The sequence below is a fragment of the Apium graveolens genome, chromosome 1, assembly GCF_009905375.1.
Source record: "Apium graveolens cultivar Ventura chromosome 1, ASM990537v1, whole genome shotgun sequence".
NCBI lineage: Eukaryota > Viridiplantae > Streptophyta > Magnoliopsida > Apiales > Apiaceae > Apium > Apium graveolens.
The window spans coordinates 197468195-197495056 of record NC_133647.1 but is presented as its reverse complement, the minus strand read 5'-3'; the positions used below and the strand labels follow the sequence as shown (position 1 = coordinate 197495056).

Below are 26862 nucleotides of genomic sequence, written 5' to 3'. Positions count from 1 at the left end.
TATGGGTCAGGACCCCTTTGACCCTAAAATATCAAGATATATAATGTTGACATGTACTCGTAAGCTTTTACTTAAAATCACAAAAAAAACATGTATTTGGGCTTTGTTTAATTTAAAACACAATTAAGTACTGGGCTTTGTTTAATTTTTGAAGTCGGTGGAAATATTGAATCCTAACAGATAAGCTCGTAATTCAGTACTATTTTTATGTAACGTGACGGTGATTATACTGACTCTCACTTCACTAAAACCCTTGTAAAATATCTTATAGTTTCTGCATGAGCTTCTATTTATAATTTACATACACACATATCTGAAAAAGTCAAATATTTTGTTACGAGATGGCATCGATTCTAATTAGAAGCCGCCACTACTATGGAAATGCTGCGGCCGTGACCACCCTATGGCGATCCATGGCCACCTTTGCACGAACGTATACGAAATAAATAAATATTTTATAGTGTGTCTTATTAGGGTTTTTTTGTTTACTGCATGTGTTTAATTTTGTATTTTTACGTCTTAGTTATGTATGTTCTGATTGTTTATTGAATGTTGGTTAGTAGGGTTAATTTCGATTGTATGTGAAATGAAATTACGATGAGTTTAGATCCGAAATGTTATTGTTGTACATTTCTAATTATAGTTGTATGGTTAGGGTTTGTTTTTAGGTTCATTTCTTATGTTTAATTTCGTATCTCATTTGTCACGTATTTATCTTTATTGTTTATCAAATGTTATTATTCCTTGTGTTTGATTACTAATAATTATTTATGTTTTTCGGTTTATTTCTTGTGTTTGTGTTTAATCTTGTATCTCACTTATGTATTTATCTTTTATTGTTTATTGAATGTAGGTTTTAGTTACTTGTACTTGAAATTCAACTAAAATTTTGTTGGGGAATATTGTTTCCAAAGTGTTTGATTGTTTGATTCTGATATATTATTATTATTAGTAATTATATAGATTTTGATCAACAAATTAACTTGTTTGTGATGAATTACGAGGTTAAAAATTATCGTCTTTTTGCAAAAGATCCCGTGTTTTATTCTTTGTCTGTAAATTGTTCTTGTGCATTTCTCACAAATTTTTTGTTTGATCCAGGAAGCCTCATGTCAATGTCGGTACTATTGGCCACGTTGATCATGGAAAAACTACGCTTACTGCTGCAATTACAAAGGTCGAGTTATTGTTTACAGTATATGAATCACTCGATTTGATTTGGTCTTGTAATGCCTGTTAAAGTATGTTGAATATGATTATGTGATACCACCTTGAGCTCAACTGTCTGAAGCATTAGTGTTTTTAGACTAGGCATTTTCTGTACTCTTGAGGATTGCGTACAATTGTGATTAGCTACAAATGACAAAGTAACAATGTTCTGCATATATTTGAATGTAGGTGCTTGCTGAAGAAGGGAAAGCTAAGGCTATTGCATTTGATGAGATTGATAAAGCTCCTGAAGAGAAGAAGAGGGGAATAACTATAGCTACAGTTACGATATATTTGTTTCCCTGTTTTTCTTTTGGTTTACCGCTTTATGTCTTGTCTTACTCTTATGATAAATCAGGCCCATGTGGAGTATGAAACAGAGAGGAGACACTATGCACATGTCGATTGCCCAGGGCACGCGGATTATGTGAAGGTATGCTTTGTAATCGTTTTTCAAAGTTGTTGCCTCCCTTCACCAATTAATATGCAGAGAGGATTTTTCTTTATAAGCTAGAGAAGATTTTATTTTTCATCCCAGCCAATAAGTTTAGGTGCTTTGAAGAATTTAAGAACTAGAAAGTGGGAATTCTGTTATCTAGTTTTTCTTTTTAAACATCAGCATTTTCTTGGGTTGCATTTCTTTCGGGTTCCAATACCTCGTGTTGGTTCATTTTAGTTTGTTCAAATTTTCATTTTGAACTTCTCAAGAACCTGCCATTTGTTCTAAAATTGCAGAACATGATTACTGGTGCGGCACAGATGGATGGGGGTATTCTTGTTGTATCAGCTCCAGATGGGCCAATGCCTCAAACAAAGGAACATATTTTACTTGCTCGACAGGTATGCAACCTTTAATTACTGGCTCATAGCTAGCTTGTCTTCAAAGCTCAGGCTTTGAAGAGAAAAGATAACCTCATGTATTTTACTAGCTTCCGAATTATATTTGGTGGAAGCATAGAAATAAAATCTTGTGATGGTCAAATGTGCTGTTATTGACTTTTGAGATGATTCAGGTTGGTGTGCCATCTCTGGTGTGCTTTCTAAATAAGGTTGATGCTGTTGATGACCCAGAGCTACTAGAGCTTGTCGAGATGGAACTACGTGGTATGCATAAGTTTTAAAATGGTTGTTATAGCGTGTAGTATATTCTGTTCAAGGTTCAATTTTTTTGGTACTGTTTTTGCTTATATGAATCAACATGAACATACAATCTCATGGACAATGTTGCAGATCTGCTAAACTTCTATAAGTTTCCTGGGGATGAAATTCCAATTGTTCGTGGTTCGGCTTTGTCTGCTTTACAAGGAACAAATGAAGACCTTGGGAAAAAGGCAATCCTAAAACTAATGGAAGCTGTGGACCAGTACATAACTGATCCTGTTCGGCAACTTGATAAGCCTTTTTTAATGCCAGTTGAAGATGTATTTTCAATCCAGGTACTTGGAAATATTACTTATCATTTTTCGACAGAGGCATGTTTAGTTTGAGTTTTGCTTCCATCTATGTATAATAAGTACATAAAGAAGTATTTATCTTTCTTTTGCTAAAATAATTTTTTAAGAAAATAATCAGTCAACAAAGTCACGAGGCATAGCCCGGAGAAGTGAGAGGAAAATGATCCAAACTCACTTAAAAAATAAATCCCAGTCAGGGCAGGACAACTAAATCTTTGGGAAATGCAGAATTTAGTGAGATAAATACACTAACGAAATTAAAGAGAAATCTGTAAAGACCTTTTTTCTTAAATCTTAAACTAACATACTGTTTCTCTGGTGACTGCTTTTAAGTTGCCACCAATTGGAATATACCGCAACAGAGGACAACTAGAGTGATCATACCTGTAACTTCATACTTCATACAAACACATGTGTTAAAGCTCATTGCGTGGCGTCTACAGAAATGGAATATTACTGAATAAGTACAGTCATCGATTCTGCTATAGTTATGCATATATGGGTGGATAATTACAATAATGTTGATTGCTCAAATTTGGATTGAAGTGACGCTATTAGCATTATGATTAACCTAGCTGGCCCCTGCCTCTCTTTTTTATACATGTAAAAGGGACGCGGAACTGTTGTCACTGGGCGTATTGAGCAGGGAACAGTCAAAGTTGGAGAGGAGGTTGAGATTCTGGGACTGAAACAGGTATATTTGAAAAATTAGCATTTTGTGTAATGTACATGAAGCATGCATTAACTAATTTAACCTCCCCCAACCCTTCGATCTTCTCATTTTGTTAGGGTTTCCATTTTATTATTTTGTCTGTATTGTTTGTAGGGAGGGCCAGTTAAGACTACAGTGACTGGTGTTGAGATGTTTAAGAAAATTTTGGACAGTGGACAGGTAAAATGCTACTTTCAGACAAATTCTGAAGTGTTTCTACAGAAGTGGCCAACTTTTAATAACAAAATTATTTTCTTTTAGGCTGGTGACAATGTAGGTCTTCTTCTGCGAGGTTTAAAACGCGACGATGTACAGCGTGGACAGGTGAGATGTGATTGTTTATATGTTAACACTTACCGTGGGCCGTTCAAGAAGCACATGTAGTGGCTCATTCAAGGCTCAGCATTGTATATTTTTTTGTCTATACAGGTGATCTCAAAACCTGGCGCCTTAAAAACATCTAAACGGTTTGAAGCAGAAATTTATGTCCTCACCAAAGATGAAGGTGGTCGCCATACCTCATTTTTCTCAAATTATAGGCCTCAGTTCTATTTGAGAACCGCAGATGTTACTGGAAAAGTGGAATTGCCTGAAAATGTTAAGATGGTGATGCCTGGTGATAATGTGACTGCAAATTTTGAGTTGATATCACCCGTACCTCTTGAAATAGGTTAGTTGGACATAACAATTATCTTTATTCATTTGCACTATTTATAACAACTTATTGTCTCATTATATGATAAGCAACCTCATTATTCATCAGTATTATTAATTATTGACGCATTTTTTGATGAACATATATATGGTACATATTTCCCACACTCTGAATAAGCTATTTTGATATGCACGTCGAAAAGTGGTATTATCTGTGGTAGCATGGTATTCTAAAGTATCCACTATATGGCTGCACCTAAGATGTCTAGACAAAGATGAACGTATAAGTTCTTGCTTAAGCACAAACCTCACTATTAAATTCTGGTTGTGTTGCATAATTGCTGTTGTAGATTAAACGCTGTTTCCTTTCATTGATTGTAATTATTTTGAGGCTGAACAGGACAAAGATTTGCTCTAAGAGAAGGCGGTAGAACTGTTGGTGCAGGGGTGGTTTCAAAAGTACTCCAGTAGATGTTGACACAGTGTCCTCTTTGTGAGTATTGACATATTATCATGACTAGGTGTGCTTCTTTGAGTCGAAGCTTTGGCTATTCTACTAGTAGTACTAGAGAAGATTCATTTCTTTCTTTTTGGAATATGTTTGTCGTTGCAGGCTTGTCTGTAATAAATGGCACCAAGTACATTTCCTCGGATAATTGTACAAGAATGTTTAAAACCGTTTTTAGATTGTGAATAAAGTCGTCGACTGGTTTACAGTTCTCACATGTTGAAGGAACTGAATAAGGTGATGGTTGATAAGTTTAGTGGTTTTCTAAAACTGAGTAGTTTAGCATGTACATCCTTGTAGGATAGCACAATCATGCAACATATATACTTTTGCTCTATTGTATTGGAAAATGAAAAGATGTACATCTGCAATTTCCTTATATAAGCATTTGTCACTGAATATTCAGTCAATTGTGTGCTCTGAGGCTATGGTTATCTAGGCATAACGGCAAACTGTATCAGAGAACTTTTCGAAGTTCTCGAGCTCAGATGTGGCCTCTAATCTCTGTTACCCTAACCCTGTCCATCTCATTTGTTCCCGAATTCATTAACGTGAGGAAATCTGGTTTCGAAAAACCATAGTCTAGTCTTCATTTTTTCGAAATGTCATCAGATTGCAGATGCACCAGGGCTCAAGGAAGCTTCTTTCGGTGTGTAAAAGAGAAGCTTTCATAGGACCTGGTACATATAAGTGTGTGTTTCTGAATGCGTGATCTCCTGTTCTTGAACATCTCTCGACTGCGACAAATCAACCAATATTCATATTGTTAGGTTACATGTTTTTTTTTGACAAATATGGTTTATAACCTTATAAATGAGTATTTGTTCTCAGAAATTCTCGGGATGAACGAGGATCGAACCCAGGACATGGGCCGACAAAGGATAAACCCTTAACCACTTGAGCTATTGTAAAAGAAAAATATTTGATTATTATAATTTTATATTAAGAAAATATACAATTCATCAAAACTATAAAACAATGCATATATTATTTACACAAAAATGACATATGGTGATATTCGTGACTTTCAAATTATAATAGCCTGCTAGTTGATTTTTTACGAGATTATATTCAATTCAAATTATAATAAATTAAATACAATATATGACATGGGTAGCTCAATAATTAAAAAAAAACGGTTTTTTTATGATGTGTCTGTTGAAAAATATAGGATCTTGTTCGTATGTTCATCTATCACCTTAAAATTTTAGATAAACCGGTTACTTAACATGGTATCAGAGTTTGGTTTAGGAAGGGATTCGAGTTCGAATCCTCCCACCCTATTTATTTAATTTAATATTAATTGTTGGTATATTAATATTGATATTGGTTATATTTGTTGTTGCCTGAATATGATCTTATACTCTTCAACATTCCCCCTCAACAAATGTTAAGGAAATATGATCTTATACTCTTTAATAGTGCGGATATTATACTCTTTAATAGTTTTCAAATTTATAAATTTTAGTGTACCAAGTTCTGATATCATATTAAATAAATATTATTTTATACTTTTTAATATTACGGATATTATACTCTTTAATAGTTTTCAAATTTATAAATTTTAGTGTTTATGCTGGCAGGGACACACCAGTATAAACCTCTAAAAAGGACCGTATATGAATTTTTGTTAACGGATTACGAGAGTATATTTAACTCAGATTTGAACGAATTAATAATATCGATTGAATTTTACGAGATCTTAATTTTAAGCAGATTTTTCCGCAACCAAGGCAAACTTTTTACACAGGCGATGCTGTAAAACAGTCAACCCTACCGTTGGAACCAACAACAGTCTCTCTCCCATTATCAAATCTCTCTCTCTCCCTCTCTCTCTCTCCCTCTCTCTCATTATCAAATTCATCTCTCTCTCTCTCTCTCTTCATCTCTCTCTCTCTCTCCAATTATCTAATTCATCTCTCTCTCCAATTATCTAATTCATCTCTCTCTCTCAAAACCCTAAACCCCCAATTCGACCCAAACCCTAACTCTAACCATGTCCACATCCAAAATCTCAACCTCGCTCACCTCCACCACCAACGCCTCTCACGAATTCAAGATCACCGGCTACTCGTTATCGAAAGGACTGGGAATCGGAAGGTACATTGCCTCCGACACCTTCATGATCGGTGGCCATTGCTGGGCAATTTACTTTTACCCGGACGGAAAAAGCACTGAGGATAATGCCAATTACGTCTCGTTGTTTATCGCGTTAGCGAGTGAAGGAACCGATGTTAGGGCGTTGTTTGAGCTGAGTTTGGTTGATCAGAGTGGTAAAGAGAGACATAAGGTGCATTCGCATTTTGGGAGAGTGTTGGATAGTGGTCCGTATACGCTTAAGTATCGCGGTAGTATGTGGTATAATTCTAAATTCCGAAGCTTTTTTGGTTTTTATGATGAATTTTGCGATTTGTGTTTTTTGAATTTGTAAATTCGGATGCTTTGGTAGTTTAAATGAAATATTGTGTGAATTGTGTTTGTTATATTCGTAAATTTGGAAGCTTTACTAGTGTTGTATGAAATTTTGTTGGTATTGTTTTTGTTATATTTGTGAATTTGGATATTTTACTATTTTGGAATGTTTTTTGTGATTTATTTGAATTTGTAAATTCATAATCTTGACTAGTTTTAGTTTTGAGAGAATTTTGAGTGATCGTTGGGTTTGTGAAAATTTTAAATTCTTAAGCTTGACTAGTTTTTAATGTGTTTTTTTGCGTATTGTGTTTATTATATATGTAAATATGGAAGTTTAACTGGTTTCGAATGTTTTTATGATTTATTAAATCTGTGAATCCCTAATGTTGAATAGTATAGAATGAATTTTGTGTCGTTGTTGTGTTTGTTAAATGTATTGTGTAAGCTTTACTAGTTTTAAGTGTATGTTTGTGTTGATTTAGTTTCTGTTTTACTGTATATTGGCTGGATTTGGTACTTGTAGAAGTAAACATTGTGTTCAGAGTTTGTTATATTCGTAATTTTGGATGCTTTCCTAGTGTTGAATGAAATTTTGTGCGTGTTGTGTTTGTTATATTCGTAAATTTGGAAGCTTTACTAGTGTTGAATGAATTTAGTGTGGATTTTGTTTGTTATATTCGTAAATTTGGAAGTTTTTTTGCTAGGATCAAATGTTGTGTGAATTATTTAAATTTGTTAATTCGTAACCTTGACTAGTTTTGAGTGATTTTTGTGTTTGTAAACTCGTAAGCTTGACTGGTTTTGAGTGTGTTTTTGTGTTGGTTTGGTTTTTGTTTTGCTGTATATTAGCTGGATTTGCTACTTGTAGAAGTATCAAGTGTATATGTATGTGCTTTGGCGCTGTACTTTGTGCATGTTATTGTTTTGGAGGGGAGGATTTGAATTGAGTAGTTTTGTGTGATGATGGGCATTTTGGTTTAGAAATTGTCATACTTCTGGATTTGTTTGTTACTCAGTAATTAACATGAATAGGTATCTTTTAATGAAAGACAGGTAAGAAGTGTCTATATAGGTAACAGGTTAAGTTGGTTTAGTTTTATTTTGTTTTAGTCCAAAATTTGGTAAAACTTACAATTCTAGTTTTTTTTCCCAGCATCTGTCTAGATCCTCACTGTGACTTAATTTGTCAATTTATAGAATAGGCTATTGGCGTTTGGTGCATGATGTCCATTATTCAGTTATACTAATCCCTCATTTTCCAAAGCATTGTATATACAGTTTAACTAGGATCCATTGACGAAAAACTTGTCATCAAAGGGTTTCATTACCTTATCTTACTTTTCTACATTGTGCAGGGGCTACAAACGTTTCCTTAAAAGAACTGCTCTGGAAACATCGGATTACCTTAAGGATGATTGCCTCTTGGTTAAATGTACTGTTGGGGTTGTTAAATCACATACAGAGGGTCCCAAGATTTACTCTATATCAGCACCACCATCGGATATTGGTCAGCATTTCGGGCAGCTCTTAGAAAATGGAGATGGAGCTGACTTGAATATTGAGGTTGATGGGGAATTTTTTGCAGCTCACAAGCTGGTTCTTGCTGCACGTTCTCCTGTTTTCAAGGCTCAACTTTTTGGTCCAATGAAAGACAGAGACACAGAATGCATAAAAATCGAGGAAATGGAAGCTTCAGTTTTTAAGGTTAGTAAAAATTTATGTTTTAGGATGAGAATGAAATACGTAATGTCGCTTTATGTGCTGTCTAATAGCCGATTGTCAATAAAAACTGTTTTCCTGGTCGTAATCATGATTTTGGGATCAACTTGAAATTTAATGTATTTTGAAAATTTGTCTACTTATGGTGGGACAGGGTTTAAGTGGATTCCGACAGGAGAATTATGTACGGACAGGAGAACTGATTTTTATATTCAAGATTGTAGAAATTAAGTGTCCTTTCCAAAATTAAATTGTATAGGTGTTCTAATATTCCTTTTTTCCTTGTAATGCTTAATTACTACAGGTTATACAAATTTAGGTCTCTGTAATTGACAAATATATCAGTACATGTATATATTCATGTCAAAATCTCATGTAATTCCTCTGTGTAGGAGACGATCATTGTTTTTAGTTACCATTCGTAAATGTGTTTGTGAGTTTTGAAAGGGGAAAATGAATGGAAAGATAATAATTAGGTAGAGGGAGTTGTAAGTTCTCGTGATGTGTATGGTAATTTTCCTTGGAAAAAAAGAGTGTTGCCCCAGTAGAGTTCTGATCTAATCGTGTTTGGCTCATTTTAAAATTGCTGAACACGAGTTTGGTTCGAGTTGAAAAAATAAATCAAGCCTGGTTCATTAAGGAAATTCGTTGTCCACAATCTCGAAGTATACTTTTGTTTAAATGGCCTATAGAATTTAAATTCCGAATAACAAACATGACATTGTTTTAACACATTCTTACCAAAAAAATATAATTAATAAAAGTTGTTCAACAAAGCTACAAAGGTCTTTTTAACAAAAGATAATAGTACAGCAATACATCCATAGGCTATAACTAAACCAAGTCAACTGGTCATGTCCTGACATTCATTAATTAGATAAAATGACAATGATTTTATACAAAAATATAAACCCACAAAGAGTTATTAATGTTCTAGTTGAATTATTCGATGAATGGTTAGGGCTTATACATAAACAATCACTATGTTTAATTATGCATAAATATCTAGCTCAATTAAACACAGTACTTAACAATATTAATTTAATAACCAAGGAACTAAGGAAATTAAGGGACCAGCATTGTCTAATTTAATAGTCTTCTATATTAAATTTATGTTTTATATAGTATGTACGACAGGACGAGTAAAGTTGTACATTAAGTACACGTTGATTAAGTTTACATCTCTGTACTTCAAAGTTAATTCACATGATCACTCGTATATATTATACTGTATTCAGCAAGCAAATACAGGTCCCTTGTTCTTAGTTATTATATTGCTTTCTACTGAGTAGCATTTTTAGTTCGATTGGATCTTCATGTATATTTGAATTTAGATGGATGAGTTTAGTGACCATTGAGAGACCTTTTATGGAGGCTGATTGTTCTGTGAAACACTTCAGGGTTGTTTTTTTTAGTTAACCCTTCTTTTTAGAGTGTTACTGTTTTTTACTTGTTATGAGCGCCTTTTTTCACGAGCGCCTTTTTGCGCTTCACGAGCGCCTTTTGGGCGATTTCAGAATCACGCTAAATCGCACATTTTCAAATCGCACGCCTTGCGTCTGAGCGCGAAGCGCCATTAATTGCGCAACTAATCGCGCTCTTAGCAACACTGGCAAGACTTGAGTTCAAAATATACTCTCTTTTTTTCATGTTTTGGTTGCTGATTTGGTTATAATCAACCAAGTGTATGAAGTTATTCGCTATATCTTGAATATCTCATCTGTACATAATTTTATTTCATTAATGGGTCTATTTTTGGCCAATGGAACGTTAAAATAAGATATTACAAATAGTTGATGTATGTAATACCATGTCACTATATTACTTAAAAATGCATTAGGTAACCTGTGTAATATGACATTGTGAATTTGTGATCAAACATTTATACTTCCAGATGTTCCAGGTGATTTATAATGTACACAGCATTAAATAGTAGTAATATTTTTAAAATTGTGTTTCGTGTATTAATTCCTTTTGTCTTACATTTTGTGTTACTAATATAAAGTAAACAGCCAGGACTGTGAGTTTATCCTAACCTGAACTGAGTTTTATGACTAATACAGTTCTTCCCTTCCCTTTCCCTTGTATTTCACTGATTAAGAGATTCTAGTCAGATCATTGTAGTGTTACATGCTTGCATGAAATAGTTTTTCCATTTTGACATTAATTATGTACCATGCTGGACAGCATAATTGAGATTCTTTGACCTGCTGTTTGTGTTACTAATATTATGATTTGGCAGGCATTACTCCATTTCATATACTGGGATTCTCTGCCTGACCTGGAAGATCCCGGTGATGTAAGTTCCAAATGGGCTTCTTCTCTGATGTCTCAGCATCTGCTAGCAGCAGCAGACAGGTATGGGGTTGTGAGGCTTAAATCACTCTGCGAGGCTAAGCTTTGTGACAATGTTGCCATTAATACTGTAGCCACGACTTTAGCTTTGGCAGATCAGCATCATTGTATCCAGCTAAAGTCTCTGTGTCTCAAATTTATTGCCCTTCCTAAGAATCTGAAAGGTGAGATTTCAAGTCTTATTGGTTTAAAAGTCTGGCATAATGGGAAAGACGTTTCTCTGTTGTTTTATTAACCTTGACATTGTCTGGGTCCCTTGGGATGGAAGAGATTATACTTATATGTTTTTAGGAAAATGCGAAAGGACATGATGCTAAATATTAACGATGGATGCACATGGACCAATTCCGTGCGAAAAAATAAACCAAAAATATACATGAAACATGTTGTGCTCTTATATGCATTGGCTGGCCTGTCAGCTTTTCGGTAGTTTAAGTATAATCTGTGGTTTTATTTACAGCACCATATTGGGACCCCTCTACTGTTGCTCTTCGTATTCTATATTCTGTTTAGTTGAAGGGGATGGAATTATATTTTTGCTTTTTGCGTAAACATATATAAATTTCATTCCTTCCTCCATTCCATTGCTAATGATTTTTCGCGCCAATATGAAGATAAATGCTCCATTCTGCAAAGTCCAGCCTACTCATTTTATATGTATCTCATCATAGAAATTTGCACATCATCATTTTTTCACTCTTTCTCCTAAACATTCTTTGTTTCTTTTATAATTTTACTTGCAGTTTTTCATTTCATTCTCCCCCATCCAAACACAACATATGAGTTTTACTCCGCCTGATTGCTCTTTAAAAAATATCATCAATAAAATAATTTATATGTTAAGTTTCTGCTTTCTAGTTAATCATGTCTTTTGAGTTGTCTTATTACATGTAGACTTGTGACATGCTAAAGGAGAAACTGTTATTTTGCTTGATTTCAGCTGTAATGCAAACAGATGGATTTGATTATTTAAAACAGAGTTGCCCCTCTGTCATCTCCGAGCTGTTGCTTTGTGTAGCAAGGGTCAGTGAACATTCTGTTGCCTCTTATGGTCATGGTACTGAAGCTTCCCTAGATGGTGCTGATATGAGTTGTAGGCGAGTGAAGCCGAGAACATACTGAACAAATAAGGATCAAATCAGCCCACATCTGTTATCCAGCAACTATTGCAATTTCTAGAACCTATTCTTTTTTGAATCGTATAACAAGCTTATCAATCATGTATATGCCATAAAATTGCAGCCGGAACCTCTAGCTGGTATGGTAGTATTGTGGGTTGTCTCTTTACCTTCGTATCATTATCTTTTCTTGCATTACTTTATCAAGGGATTCTGATTGATACTTGTTACATAGTTTGGTTGATACTTGTTGCACAATTTGTGTGTTTAATGACCATAATCTCTAAAAGCTTGCACAGTTTGTGTGTTAACATAATTTCTAGAGCTTGCGACCTTGTTTTTCTCGAATTCTAGAAGCTTCTGCAGCTCCCTACCCAAAAGCAGATGTGCAACTTAAGACTACTACGTCTTCCCAATAAATTGAAATTAGGATTCAAATTAATGTGTGGCTTTCTGGCAAAAACAACATTGCATTAGCTTCACAAGTTATGAGAGGCGGTAATATTTCAAAAAAGTTTGGTAAATAACTTCAACTTCAATCTTTATTAACTAACCAATTATCATTTTAAAGTCGAGCTACATGTGCTGTGACAATAGAGGATAAATGTAGAACTTCACATTTTCTGTGCAGCAACATCTTTGATTTATTTGTTTAAACCGGAAAATATAGTTGCAGGAACTTCGCGGATGACCGGAAAATATAGTTTAAACTCTAAAAAGAACAAGTTATTTATAAATGATAGTTTGATACACATTGCAATATTATTTTACATGGGAAGCAAACAACAAATGTTTAGCTGGAATCATTAATTAGCAGCACAGAATGGCCTACAACGGACGATCTAATTAGTTCTATGTTACGACAAATTACTACAGTTTGCTTCAATCTTGCCAAATCGTGTGAAGCTAGCACATGTTGAAATACCATGTCCTTTTCTATTTTTAAAGTTATCGTTTTAGTCCACATTATATCAAATCTGTCTTCCATCTAAATCACATAGACCAATTGTTGCCAGAATTGGTATATCGGGGTTATTACCAAGACACATCATGCGATCATGCGTTTTAGACTTTTCCAACCACTTGCTTCTCTAGGTCAGGGTACTGTAACTTTCCAGGAGTCAATTTACTGCGACTGATTTCTTACAGTTGTAGCTTATTCGCACCTTCAAAGAGTAGCGACGTAAAGCGAACACCTTCCACCAGGACGAAAAGTCCGCTTTTGTCAATACCACTGATTTCCAGGAACACCTTGGGCAGCAGCCACTTTTCTTGTTGCCGTGAATGCAGGTTTTGGCTGCAAACCATTAGATCCTTCAATTGTATCCTCCACCTTTTCGTTTTTACAACCTGGGTTCCTTCTAGGGTAAGAAGAGCTAGGAACAGCATATTGAGTGGGAACAGCAGGACTCCTAACGCTTCGTCGATGTTCAAGAGACTCTGTGGCTGCAGCTGCAGCTCCGCAATTGGTGTATCGCAAGACAGAACCCACAACTTTCCCAGGCCTTGCAGCAGCTCCTGCTGTAGAAAAAACATTTAATATAATGAATTAATGATGTGATCATTGTCAATACTGTATTATGCAAATGGCTACAGTGAAAATTGTATGATGTAATGTATATCATTTAAGCATCATAATTTGATCAAAATTATATATAATATAACATGGTAGGAGAGTGGTATTCAATTTAATATGTTTTAGAATTTAGCATCCTGGCAGCCTCTGATCAGATCTTAACCATTTAAATGCTCTCATGTCACCCTTCTGAGGAAATGTGTGAAAAATCTCAGATCTCACAACTGACACCTGTCTGTTGTAAATTAAGATTAATATTTAAAATTAGAGAACTTGAGTTAAGCAGAAAAAGCTCTGGAAAGCTTACGGAAAAGGACTGGGTTTTAAAGCAATTCACACGTTATTAGCATAGATTTGAACAGCCACAGGCCGATGAAATGCCGACATGAGATAAAGAAGCAGCTAAACAATTGACACCTTGAATATTTTGAGGCACTTGAATTGGTGGTCTTGTTACTGGGATGCTAGACGTCTTGTCCGTATGTGACCTCTCACCATCTTTGATGCAACACTTAGAAAGATCACTTGTTACTTCAGCAACATTATGCACTGAATCATTTGAATATTGCATACGTTGCCTGCAACAAAGCATCTATCAGCATATAAATATGGAAAAACAATATTTCTAATGGGCGGGCAGTGAGAAATAGGAAGCAATAAGAAAGAAGAAAAGCATATTGAGCTGTAGAATTTAGGGTACCTAGGCAATGACGCATGCTGCCTTTCAGGTGGCACAACAGTACCACCCTTTCCATAATGCTCCTCGAGATAAGCAAATTGCTTCTTGAATTGGTCAACAGCACTGCACATACGGACGAAAACAACTATTAACTACTCTTCTACTTTGGAGAAAATAGGTATTTCTGGGAGTTGTAATATAGGTTACAACCTACTTTAGATATTAAAAAAAACAGAGCCTTCACTTGGGAGGCTGTTCAGGTAAATTAAACAGGGGCTTAAAGTGATTTTTGACTTCTAACTTGAAACATGTGTGTTTGTGTAATAAATTAAAAATGACATAAAAGAGTCAAAAAAACAGCGTAAGAGTTAGAAGTTAGTATGAGGCACTTTTGGTCGGCTTATTATATTTGTAATATTATTTGATACTCACATGTTCTACTTTTAAATTTACCAGTGAGTAATAGTTAATATCATTACTCACATGTTCTAGTTTTAAATTTAATTTTTATATTGGGAATCATATTTTAGACGTCATCCACGGGGTGGCTATCTGAGGTCACAACTCACAAAGATTTCCCATTAATATACACGAGGGCATAATTGTAAAAACAGAATTATTTACATATTCACAAAAATTCCATCACTTTATATCCTAGAAGAAACTCTAAATTCAGCTAATTTTCCTGAGGTCAGCCTCAGAGCCTTTTTAATCTTCTATTTTTATATATGTAATAACTTAAAAGTTACTATATAAAACAATAAAAATACCCAAAATATACTAATTTAAAACTTTCAGTTTTGACTTTCGAGTATCTTTAAGTCATAAGTAATTTTTTTGAGTATAGCCAAACAGGCTCTAGGTGTTGGAAGATGTAACATATCTAGGTCTTTAGACCCTGTACACAAATGGTAAGTACCCCAAGAAACATCCATCAATCATTTTCATCCTTGGTGATTTAAACTGTTGGTTATAGGGACATGTACTAATAAAGGGAGAAAGATGTAGCACCTCTATATCTCGAACTAAAACGAAAAATATTCAGAGTGCACATAACATACTTCCAAGTAACAAGTAAAATCTAACAAGTAACAAATATTTATGCCCTCAGCAGATGTTACAGCCATTTTACACCTCCAATATTATGACTTTATGAAGGAATTTGCACCACGGTAAAATTTTGATTTAGTTTGGTTTAATATCTGCAGGCATAATCATCAGAGGGCACAAACAACTTACAAATGTTCTCAGTGTGGTAACTTGCATTCTATGACTATAACATATAACTAACTCAATAAGCATCTGCAGTTGGGAAATAGCCAGAGATTTTAAAAGCTATGTTACTCGGACTCTTCATTTTATCTTGGAGTACCCGTGTCGGACACTCGACACTCGGCCATGGGTACTCGGACTTGGACACTTATTTCAAGCCAAAAACATGTACATATTTCAAAATGTTGCCGAGTCTGACATTTGGACATGTATCCATGTCGGATCCTTATAGCCGAGTCCGAGTAACATAGTTTAAAAGTACAATCTCCATAAAAGTGGAAGTTTGAGATTGAGCATTCTAAGTTTCATTTTTACCACAAATCACAATATGCGTAACTTTGATAGTCTAGCATTTATTCAATCTTAGATGTCAACGATAGCGCATTCAATCTTCAGGTGCATATCTCTTTACAACAATTTGGACAGTTGATTTTTGTGACAAGTACAACTGACAACCAGAGGGGCATTCATGGAAACACCCACCCTCTTTACTAATATGATAGAAGTAGGGTTGAGGTCAGGGTACATCTCACGTTCAAGATCCTACTCCGAGTGGGACAGATAGGGTAATATTTGGTCTGGTTTGGTTTGCTTTATTCAGGGTGAGAAATATGTGTGAGGGTACTTGACAATCACATAACTAATGGGAGATTACTTTTTTTTTGATAAGTATAAAACTATTATTTCAGAGACTTTATCCCAGCTCCTGCTCAGAAACAAGTTTTAAAAATATGAACATCATCAATCTATCACAATATAAAAGACAGACATCCATCTATCACATATTATAAAAGAAAGCCACTAATCACTAGACTTCTCTTTGGTGCATGCCCATATGGCGAATGAGCATTTTTATTATGATGAAAAGATTTCTTAGGAAGGAAGTTGTATTACAAAAACTAAAGCAAGTGAACTCAAAAGAAAATGATTTAATAATGTTGTATAACATGCATCTATCTCTAGATAACATTACCTTGGATACATGAAGCCTGTTGGCTCGGAACCTTCCAAGAACTCTTTCAACATCTTCGGATGGTATTCAAGAATCTCCCGGTATATTAGTTCTCGTACATCTTCCTTAGTTATCCTCCTCCTTTCGAATTCAAATTCCATTTTCGTAACTGGTTGTGCAGCAGGTTCTCTTTCAACCTTAGCTAAGTTCTTGAAATATGGATCTGAAAGAGCCTGGACAGCCAACACACCATATGCTTGCATAAAATACTGATAAATATCATATACCATAAGAAATCTAATTAGATTAGTTTTACCTCTTCAGCTGAAGGTCTATCTCTGGGTTCAAATGCAAGCATTCTTTCTAATAAACGAAGAGCCAGGGGGTCTGCATTTGGGAACTTTTGGGAGAAAGGAACAGGCCTCTTCCTCCTCATGCTGCTTAGGTATCTCCTTGCTTTCTCGTTTCTTATCTGTAGACAAGAGACAGATATTTGAGCATGGACAACATTATGGAACATGCAATAAGAGAATAGAATAATAAAAATTAAAAACCCATTTTTCTGAAAGTACAAATCATATCTAAGAATATAGACCTACCCTAGCAATGGCTTCAGGAGATGGAGTTCCTAGAAAATCAGTCATAATGTCCAACTGATGGACAACATTTTTCCCTGGAAAGAGGGGTTTTCCGGTCAAGAGTTCAGCAAATATACAGCCAATGCTCCAGATGTCTATTGCAGGTGTGTACTGTATATAACAACAAAGTAGCCAGGAGTTAAGTTCACACCAATAACACTATCACAACATTATATGTATATGAAATATCTTATAACAATGTGTTACGATTTCTGGTTTACAGAACCATACAGGTGAAAGAAGTGGTTTATAATACCTTAGAGAAGAAGGATCCACACAATTCAGGAGCTCTGTACCATCTTGTTGCAACATAATCCTAGGCATATCATAAAGAAAATGATTATTTGAATGTGTGAGAGAAAACTAAGTTATATATATCAAATCTCTAATACAGAGACTCCAAATAAAAACTGACTAATTTCAATTTCTTTACAAACGTACTGTCCAAAATATTGCGGTAGGGGTATCACTGAAAGCTACTCGTGCAAGTCCGAAGTCACAAATCTTTAATTTACAATCAGCATTTGCCAAGATGTTTTTAGGCTTCAAATCCCGATGAAAGACATTTGCTGCAGATCTTATAAAGATCAGTACTAACAAATTAACCAAGTACAGAAAATACTTTTAAGTTGGTAATCAAGAGTGCAGCAGCAGATAACCTGTATGTATGTACTTCAGGCCTCGAAGCAGCTGATAAAGGAAGAACTGATAATGCTCCGGTGTCAGATCATCATTTGCTTTAATAACTTGGTGTAAATCAGATTCCATTAGTTCAAAAACTACATATATGTCTTTAAATTCCCTTCTAGAAGGGGGCAATAAGATATGTTTTATTTCCACTATGTCTGGATGCCGTAGGAGTCTAAGTAGCTTAATCTCACGAAGAATACGTGTGGCATCAGAAACATGTTCGAAAATATCATTAATTTTCTTAATGGCAACTTTCTCCCCGAGATGGGTATCATATGCAGAGCAAACAACACCGTAACTTCCTTTACCAATTACTTCCTCAATTTTATACCTGTTTCCCTCTCCATATTCTGTGAAGAAATCTACATCTGAAGATCCCTGCTACAACATGCCCCAAGATTTAATGTTATAAAAAATATGGATGTATTCAAATATCTAAATATATGAATATTGTAAACAAAACTCCAGCAATTTACTTTGATCAAGCAGCAGCTGAATCGATAACAAGTGATGGTTGAGAACACAAAATGAACTATGAGTGACAATTAATAACTTTTTTATGTTATCTAGCTAAACGTCCCACGGAGATGCTACATTTTTGCTACTCATTGGTAAAATCCCATTTCATGTACCAACTTCAACTAGACGAAAATAAATATCAACGAAGCATTACAGCATACATATCACTGTCGAAGTATAGTTAATGGGGCAGGGGCCATGGCCACCCCAAAGAAAAGAAAAAACTAATTTGTGTATATGTAATCCCCCTGGCAATTTATTTACCACTGATAATTTATGAGCTAATCACTTATAAACTATGTACAGACATAATATCAATCATAATCGACCTCTATATCAATTCACAGGGTCTGAGCAAGTAGACATTCATCATCCTAATACACTAAAATATGAGTTTACTTGACTTGGCATGTCAGAACTATCAGTTTCCATGGGTACAAACATCCTATTGTTTAAACGGATCCCAACACCGTGAGTATCCCACACTAACGCCGAGCTTAAGTAAATCACAACCAGATCTATACAAAGTCCAACTCTACTAAAGTCTAAAACTGACAAATTCTTGCAACAACCAGGGCAAATCTAATTGCTCTAAACAGTTAATGCAATCCTACTTAAAACCCGAAAGTCAAACAACAAATCAGCAAACACACCGTTTCTGCAAACACGAGCATTTTACAATACTAACTAAAAACCCAACATACTGCTCAAACAACACATTAACCAATAACCCATCAAATTACAACCATAACAAAACACAAAGAAACACACACTAAACCCAAACTTTAAAACACTAAAGATTTACCTTTTTACTCTGACCAGGCTGCATATCTCTTCAAAAGCATAAATCTCCACAAAAACAACAATCAAGAACTCAATTAAACAAGATTAAAGATCACTAAGCGCAAATCAACACCAACCCAGATGATAAAAATCAAATCTTTCTATATCAAGAACTCAAACAAACAAGATTAAAGACCACTAAGCCCAAATTAACACCAACCCAGATGATAAAAATCAAATCTTTATAGATCAAGAACTGATTTTTACAATAAAACCAACATATACATACAAATAAACAAAAACCCAAATATAAGATAGTGACAGTTGACAAAAAAGAGGGATCTTTTTCCTAAATTTCACCGTTCAACTAAGAAAAAGATCTGAAATTTCGATGATCTTTAGTCTTTAAATACAAAGATTGTGTGTATTAGTACTAAAAATGAAGATGGGCCTTAAAGATTTAATTTTTGAGAAAATCAAGAAGTGTAGATTTGGATGGGGATGAAAATGTGAGCTGTTAATTCATGTAAGTGGGTTGAAATTAATAAGTGGTATGTGGCTTGTGTGTGAATAATTGGGTTGAAGAGCTTTTGTATTTTAAGGTGAAAGGCTGGGAATTAAAGTGGAGAGAAGACAAGAACATGTATGTATGAAACTGTTTTTTTTATGTCTTTATATTAATATTGGATTATTGCTGTAATTTTTGTTTCAGGCGGTGTTTGGAATTGGGTAAACCAAAATAACCATCATTTGGGAAAATTTGTCCAAAATGCTGATTTGCGGGGAGTTCCGCCCTAAATACCCACTGAATATGCATGGCTTATATGCGGATTCTGATTTTTTAAAATTTGTAAAGAACACGCATTGCAAAAATGCGTGTTTCTTTTTTGATTTTTAGCGTATTCTTACTAATTTCAAAAAGAAACACGCATTCTTGTAATGCGTGTTCTTTACATTTCTTAAAAAGCCTGAATACGCATGTGTGCAATGTGTAATCTGTGGGTTTTTAGGACGGAACTCGCGCACACGGACATTTTGGGCACCGGAAGCTGAAAACTGATATATTTTTGGCATTCTTTCTTTGAAATTTGGATAGTTTGTGTCAAATTTTAAGTTTTTATGAATTTATTTATCGCATTTCAAAATTTTGACCTAAAATATTTGTTAAATTAGTTAAATTGTCATCATTATTGAAGTAACTAACTCCATAACCTGTATAAGAAAAAATTACCAAAATATCTCTTTTTAGATGTTCTTTTACTCAAAATACCCATTCTAAAAAAAGGTACTCAAAATACCTACCAGATACTCCACTCATACTGGAGTATCATGATGATACATCACTTTCAATGGAGTATCGGGATGATACTTTGTCAGGAGAGTATCATGGCAGATATTCATCTGTCAGTGAAGTATCAGTCTTATACTCCTTTCCTAGTGTAGTATCACTTTTAATTTCTTTAAAAAAATATTTAAAAAATAAATAAAATTTTAGATAATACTCCAGTGACAAAAGAGTATCTCATATGTTACTCCACTAACAAAGGAGTATATTGGTCGATACTCCAATGATACTCCACTAAAAATGGAGTATTTGGTGGGTATTTTGGACAGTTTCAAATTCTTGTGGGTATTTTGGGTGATTGTTATTTAAAAATGGTTATTTAGATTTTTCATCCCGTATAATCTAATATCAAATATTATTAATTTTGTATACATACTTGTGAAATGAAATATAATTCATTATGAGAGGAATTATTTTAGTAAAATCAACATTATTGTGAAATGAACTATATTTGCTCTTGTGAGGAGTTATATACGTCTATGTAAAGTAATATTTGTTGTAGGATGATTTTATTCGGGATGTGCATTTTATAACATATTCTAGTCCCTATCATTCTTTAAATTTACTTGTTAATGAACTATGTACATTTATGTAGTTAAAAAATATTTATGACGGTGCACTTTCTTCAAAAATACATACATAATTATATGTTGTTAATATATACTAAATAATGTAGTAATAAATATTTGAATTAATAATAATTATTGAGGTAAATGTAATTAATTCATGTTATTAAAATTGATTTTTATTAAGATATATTTATGAAGGGTAACTTAGTAATTTTAAGTGAATAAATTTTTTAAGTGAATCCCTTAATTGCCACGGGTCATTTTCTATATTTTTTTATGCATCATGCAATTATAATATTCTTAATTTTTTTCTTATTTGTAAATGTTATACAATGTCTAACGTATATTAAGTACAAGTTGATTGTTTATCAACATGTATTATTTTTACACAAGATATTACCAAATTACATAACGTTTCTAATATAACTCATACGCAAAATATATTTATTCTTGTTTGTGTTGTGTAATTTGTATTTAATCAATGAATATAAACAGGATAATCAATGTACGTTTAAAATGAAACGATTAAACTTAATATGTAGAATGCCGTTACTGTGTTTACAAAGAAAATGCTAAAAATTAACATATATGTTTAATAAATATCAGTTGAATTAGTTAATTACTTCAAATTATTGAACAATATATATTTTCTCTTTAAATAGTATAAAATGCATTGAATCAAATGTTATAATATAGTATAAATATAACTTTTATTTTAAAATATTAAAATAATTAAAAATATTTGTACAATATTTTCTTGATCAATGAATATTGCTTATCGAAAATAATTCTTTTTAAAAGGCTAGTGTTTTTTCCAAGTGAAAAATGAATAATAAATAGATTTAATATATCACTGTAGTTTTAACAAATTTCGTGAGATCTATCAAATTTTGATATTTTTAAAACCGGGACAACTCCCAAATATAATAATACGCTACCAGTGAAGCTAGTAATTTTACTACAATAAATCAATTGACTTGATCATATAAAGACCTCAAATACATTAATTTATATTAACATAAGATATTAAAATATTTCACACCGTTCGTAAGATATTCTCGCCGAGCTTGTAATTTAAATTTACTAAACGTAAAATGTGACGATGTTTTTCGGCCGGGTCGTGTAGTCAAATTTTGAGTATTTTTTAACTATAGGCCGACTTTTGATTTCAAATTCGAAATAAACTAAAATGCATTGACTCATTATAATTCGAACTTATCTAAATATATAATATCAATATAGATTTTTTATATATAAGCGATTCTATTTTTAATATTTTTTAAACAATTTATACATTTTAATTACTTTTTATAATAAAAAATATGTTAAAAATAGATAATATTTATTTTCAAACTAAAAAATGATTAATAAATAAGATAATAATTCATTTATGTACTATGCCTAACTTTATATCTGGAATTAAGTTGTTTAAAATTAGTTGTTCAAATATTCAAGTAACTATTTTTTTTGCGGAATTCAAGTAACTACCTTTAAAGTTAAATAAAATATTAATTTAGCCGACTTACATATTATGTGTATGACAAAAAACACATGTGACAATATGATATAGTTGTACGAGGTTGTATAGGTGAATGAAGTATCTTGAGTTCGATTCCCACATTTTATTAGATGTACAATTTTGTCTTTCGTATCAATCCTCATACGCATGTTAATGTTATATATTAGTTGCCGATACAAATTTGAAAAATACATATTAGCACACGCATGGCTCCATTAAAAAATAAATACTTTACATGATATAGTTTATTAAGCAGGAGGAATGGTGAACATAATTGGGAAATATGATATTTTGATAATTAAGTCAAATTTAGATATTTCATTTACAAAATATTCCAATTAGAGATATTTTTTATTTTTATTTCAAAAAGAAAATAGTTGGGAGAAAATCATAATTTATAAAATAAAAAATGTGAAAGTGTTGAATTAAAAGCAGTTCAGAAGATAGAGTTATCCATCCATCATCATGCTTATAACTAAAAACTTATGTTTAGATTTAAATACTGTGTCAAGTTGGGGATTATTTTTTTTACAAAAGATGTGTTATAGTGTCGGTATGAACTATTTTTATTGATATTTTTTATATAAATTTATGCAGATTCATATTTTAAAATTATATCATAAATAATTAGAAAATATGACCTATAATTTGAAAATCATTTTGTGATCCAACTTGAATACTGTGATATTTTCTTAATAAAAAATGAAAGAGTAGAGTTCTCTTGCAATAATTTGCAATTTTAAGTATTGTTTATTTATCAAAAATATCTTTTATTTTTTTCAAATATTTGTTGAGCTTTTAGGAAATATTCTCAAATGCGGAAAATATTATCAAAACTATACTTATTTTCACGATTTTGTTTTGTTTTAGAAATAAATAACTTTCTCCAACATTTTTCGTTAAAAATTAATTGATTCGAATATATTATAATTGAAATTAAATTTTTAGCAAAAACTTATAATTTCATTTTAATTTTTAGAAAAAAATATTATATGATTATTTGATAAATAAATATAACTTAACAAAAATGATAAACACTAATATGTGCTCTATAACGGTTATAATGGTATATTATATGATGGTTAGTAATATATGCACACCCGAGTTGATGGTTGCACACCCTAAATCAATTACTTGATCATAATACCCTTATTTATCCTCCTTTCATTCTAAATCTTTGTCAATTCATTTATCATGTTGCTCTCCGATGTCTCCATTTTAGTTAGCATTTTAATCACCATTATTATAAATTTGTTGTTAATATAAATACCAAGAGCTATTATTTTTTAGAAATTAATATTTTGTGTCCAAATAAATATTTTTGATAAAGATAATTCAAGAATTAATGTTGATTTAAATAAATTAAAATTACTGATTTCTTATATAAATATTATATTTAGAGTAAATATAAATTGAAATGAATATCATTGTATTAATAAAATGAAATCTTTCGAGAATAAAAAGATTTCAGTGTTTATGACTTTTACATAAAAAAATATTATTCCAGTTTAATCCTTAAAAAATATTCTAAAATCATCATTAATGAGCTTGGGCCATCAAAAAAATTCAAAAAATTTGAAATTGCATTTATATCCGAGAAAAAACGAATATTATATGTATCCGAAATAAAGTAGATATTATCTATATTTGAATCCGACAATTATGAATACGGACACGGACATACGCATACATCTGTATCCGAATTATTTGTTTGATAACTTTGACTTGTATGGTTATATCAGTATAGTACTTCCTTTGTATCTCTCATTTCTTTACATTCCGAAAAAAGTGTTTGACACGCATTTTAAGGCGCATATAAAATATAACTGCATAACTTCTTTAAAAACTTAATTTTTTGGATAAAAATTTAAACATTCAATTTTTATTTAAAATCATAAAATCGTAAAAAGCAAGTTATTCAACTATGTTAGATATATTTGTGATGTCATGTCTAATAATGATTTGTGTTTAGTTTTCAGATCTTAACTAACAGGACAAATCATGACTTAACTGGAAATCAGTACTTATACTGAAGTAAGAACTTAAGATATCAGAACTTAAGTTATCAGAAGATATTCATCAGAAGATAATATCAGGACTTAAGAAGACATTCAGATAAGGAAGGCGGTTGATTGAAAGGAAAGAATATCAAGACTAAAATAAGAAGAGATATGCATGGAGAAGAATTCTATGAAGAATAGAAGAATTGGAGGAAAAGATAACTAATTGATATATTTTAGGATACAGAATCATATTCGATATCAATTAGAGATTATCTTGTAACTGTGTGGTATATAAACACAGATATAGGGTTTACACTAGAAGTGTTATCATTATCGAGAATATTATTTATTGTAACCCTAGCAGCTCTTAGTGATATTGTTCATCACTGAGAGAAAACAGTTCCATTGCAACACTGTTTTATTAATAAGATTATTCTTTGTTACATACTTGTGTTCTTAATTCGATTTGATTGTATTATACATTGTATTCAACCCCCTTCTACAGTGTGTGTGACCTAACAAGTGGTATCAGAGCCTATCTGTTAACACATATACAGTAAAGATCCAAAACAATCATGTCTGAAGAAGAACAAACTCCAACCAAGCCCACCAAAACTGAACAAACTCCAAATACTCAAATCCACAGTCGATATGAGACCATTAGGGTTCCCATGTTGAGACCTTCTGAGTATCCCATATGGAAAGTGAGGATGACTATGTTTCTGGAAGCTACAGATCCAGAATACCTTGACAGAATTAAAGAAGGACCACATAAGCCAACCAAGCTCTCTGTTGTAGTTGCAAATCAGCCAGCAAAGACCGTACCAAAGGAGAAAAGTAAATATACAGCTGAAGATATCTCATCTATTGCTAAGGATGCAAAGGTAAGGCATTTGTTGCATAGTGTCATTGATAATGTCATGTCAAACAGGGTAATTAACTGCAAGACTGCAAAGGAGATATTGGATGTCTTGGAGACAAGATCCCAGGGAACTGATGCAATTAAGAAGAACAGGAGGACTATGCTCGCTCAAGAGTATGAGTACTTTGACTCAAAACCTGATGAGTCATTAACTGGTTTATATGACAGATTTGTCAAACTCTTGAATGATCTGTCACTGGTGGATAAGGAATATGATCTTGAATACTCTAATCTTAAATTCCTTTTAGCTCTTCCTGAAAGATAGGATTTGAAGACAAATACTATAAGAGACAATTATGCTCTTGATGAAACTACTCTTGATGAAATTTATGGTATGCTCAAAACTCATGAACTTGAGATAGATCAAAGAATCAAGAGACATGGGAGAAAGTCAAGGATAGTTGCTCTTAGGGCTAAGGAGGAATCCCCCAAAGTGGATGTCTCAAAGAAAGGCAAAGGAAAGGCTCTCATCATAAAGTCTGATACTGAGTCATCAAGTTCTGATAATGATGAGGATTTATAAACTGAAAGTCTATCCGAGATGGATGCTGATGAAAAGATGATAAAACTGTGTGCTCTTATGGTGAAGGGTATAACAAAAATAGCCTACAGAAAATTCAGAAAGGGAAAGAAGTTTTCCAGAAAAAGTGAAAGTTCTGATAAAAAGGGATTCAGAAAATCTGAAGGTAGAGCAGGAAAGTCTGACAGAGGAGATTACTCAAATGTTAAATGCTACAATTGTGGTGAGAAAGGCCACATATCTCCTGATTGTAAGAAAGGAAAAGGTGACAAAGGCAAGACACTTGTCACAAAGAAGAAAAGCTGGACAGACACTTCAGATTCTGAAGATGAGGTGAACTATGCCTTGATGGCAAATGCTGATAGCAGTTTTGATGCTGCTGAGTTAAAGATACCTCAAACAACTTATGCTTTTCATACTGATGATATTACTGAGTTGAGATCTTATCTTAAAACCATATTCTTTAGCTATAGAGATAAGAATTTAACATGTGATAGGTTAACTTCTGAAAATATGGCTTTTAAGAAAATGAATGAATATTTAGAAAAGGAGTTAGTTATGTTTCATCAAACTCAGAAAGAAAGAGATGATGCTTTTTATGTTAGAGATGAAGTGTTAAAATTGAATCAATCTCTAAAAACTGAGTTAGAAAAAGAAAGAGAGATTATCAGGACTTGGACTAACTCTGGCAGAACAACTCAGAATTTGCTAAGTAGTGGAAACTGAAAAGA

The 26862-nt window shown here is 33.0% G+C and overlaps 3 protein-coding genes across 6 annotated transcripts; 2 read left to right on the top strand and 1 right to left on the bottom strand.

Moving 5' to 3' along the window:
• Positions 1-237: 237 nt before the first annotated feature.
• LOC141723973 (elongation factor Tu, mitochondrial) lies at positions 238-4752 on the top strand. Its single transcript, XM_074525949.1, has 12 exons — positions 238-433; positions 1102-1177; positions 1399-1491; positions 1568-1642; positions 1945-2049; positions 2223-2313; positions 2440-2645; positions 3274-3357; positions 3490-3555; positions 3637-3699; positions 3805-4045; positions 4430-4752. Exons 1-12 carry the CDS (start codon positions 342-344, stop codon positions 4498-4500), a joined length of 1263 nt encoding a protein of 420 aa, XP_074382050.1. The 5' UTR covers positions 238-341; the 3' UTR covers positions 4501-4752.
• A 1530-nt stretch (positions 4753-6282) lies between these two features.
• LOC141677361 (BTB/POZ and MATH domain-containing protein 2-like) lies at positions 6283-12458 on the top strand. The gene is made up of 4 exons (XM_074483257.1): positions 6283-6895; positions 8308-8656; positions 10914-11190; positions 11967-12458. Exons 1-4 carry the CDS (start codon positions 6534-6536, stop codon positions 12146-12148), a joined length of 1170 nt encoding a protein of 389 aa, XP_074339358.1. The 5' UTR covers positions 6283-6533; the 3' UTR covers positions 12149-12458.
• A 397-nt stretch (positions 12459-12855) lies between these two features.
• On the bottom strand, positions 12856-19894 carry LOC141677338 (mitogen-activated protein kinase 15-like). 4 transcript variants are annotated; one of them, XM_074483224.1, is made up of 10 exons: positions 19276-19892; positions 17921-18329; positions 17703-17830; positions 17518-17577; positions 17223-17372; positions 16940-17095; positions 16645-16856; positions 14421-14522; positions 14138-14298; positions 12856-13665 (listed from the first exon to the last, which is right to left on the bottom strand). In XM_074483224.1, the coding sequence occupies exons 1-10, from the start codon at positions 19297-19299 to the stop codon at positions 13370-13372; spliced, it is 1698 nt and encodes a 565-aa protein (XP_074339325.1). In that variant the 5' UTR covers positions 19300-19892; the 3' UTR covers positions 12856-13369. The 4 variants fall into 4 exon arrangements, with proteins under 4 accessions (XP_074339325.1, XP_074339333.1, XP_074339338.1 ...); XM_074483232.1 differs by having other exon boundaries at positions 12856-13662; XM_074483237.1 differs by having other exon boundaries at positions 13526-13665; positions 14028-14298; positions 19276-19894.
• Between the last annotated feature and the right edge of the window lie 6968 nt (positions 19895-26862).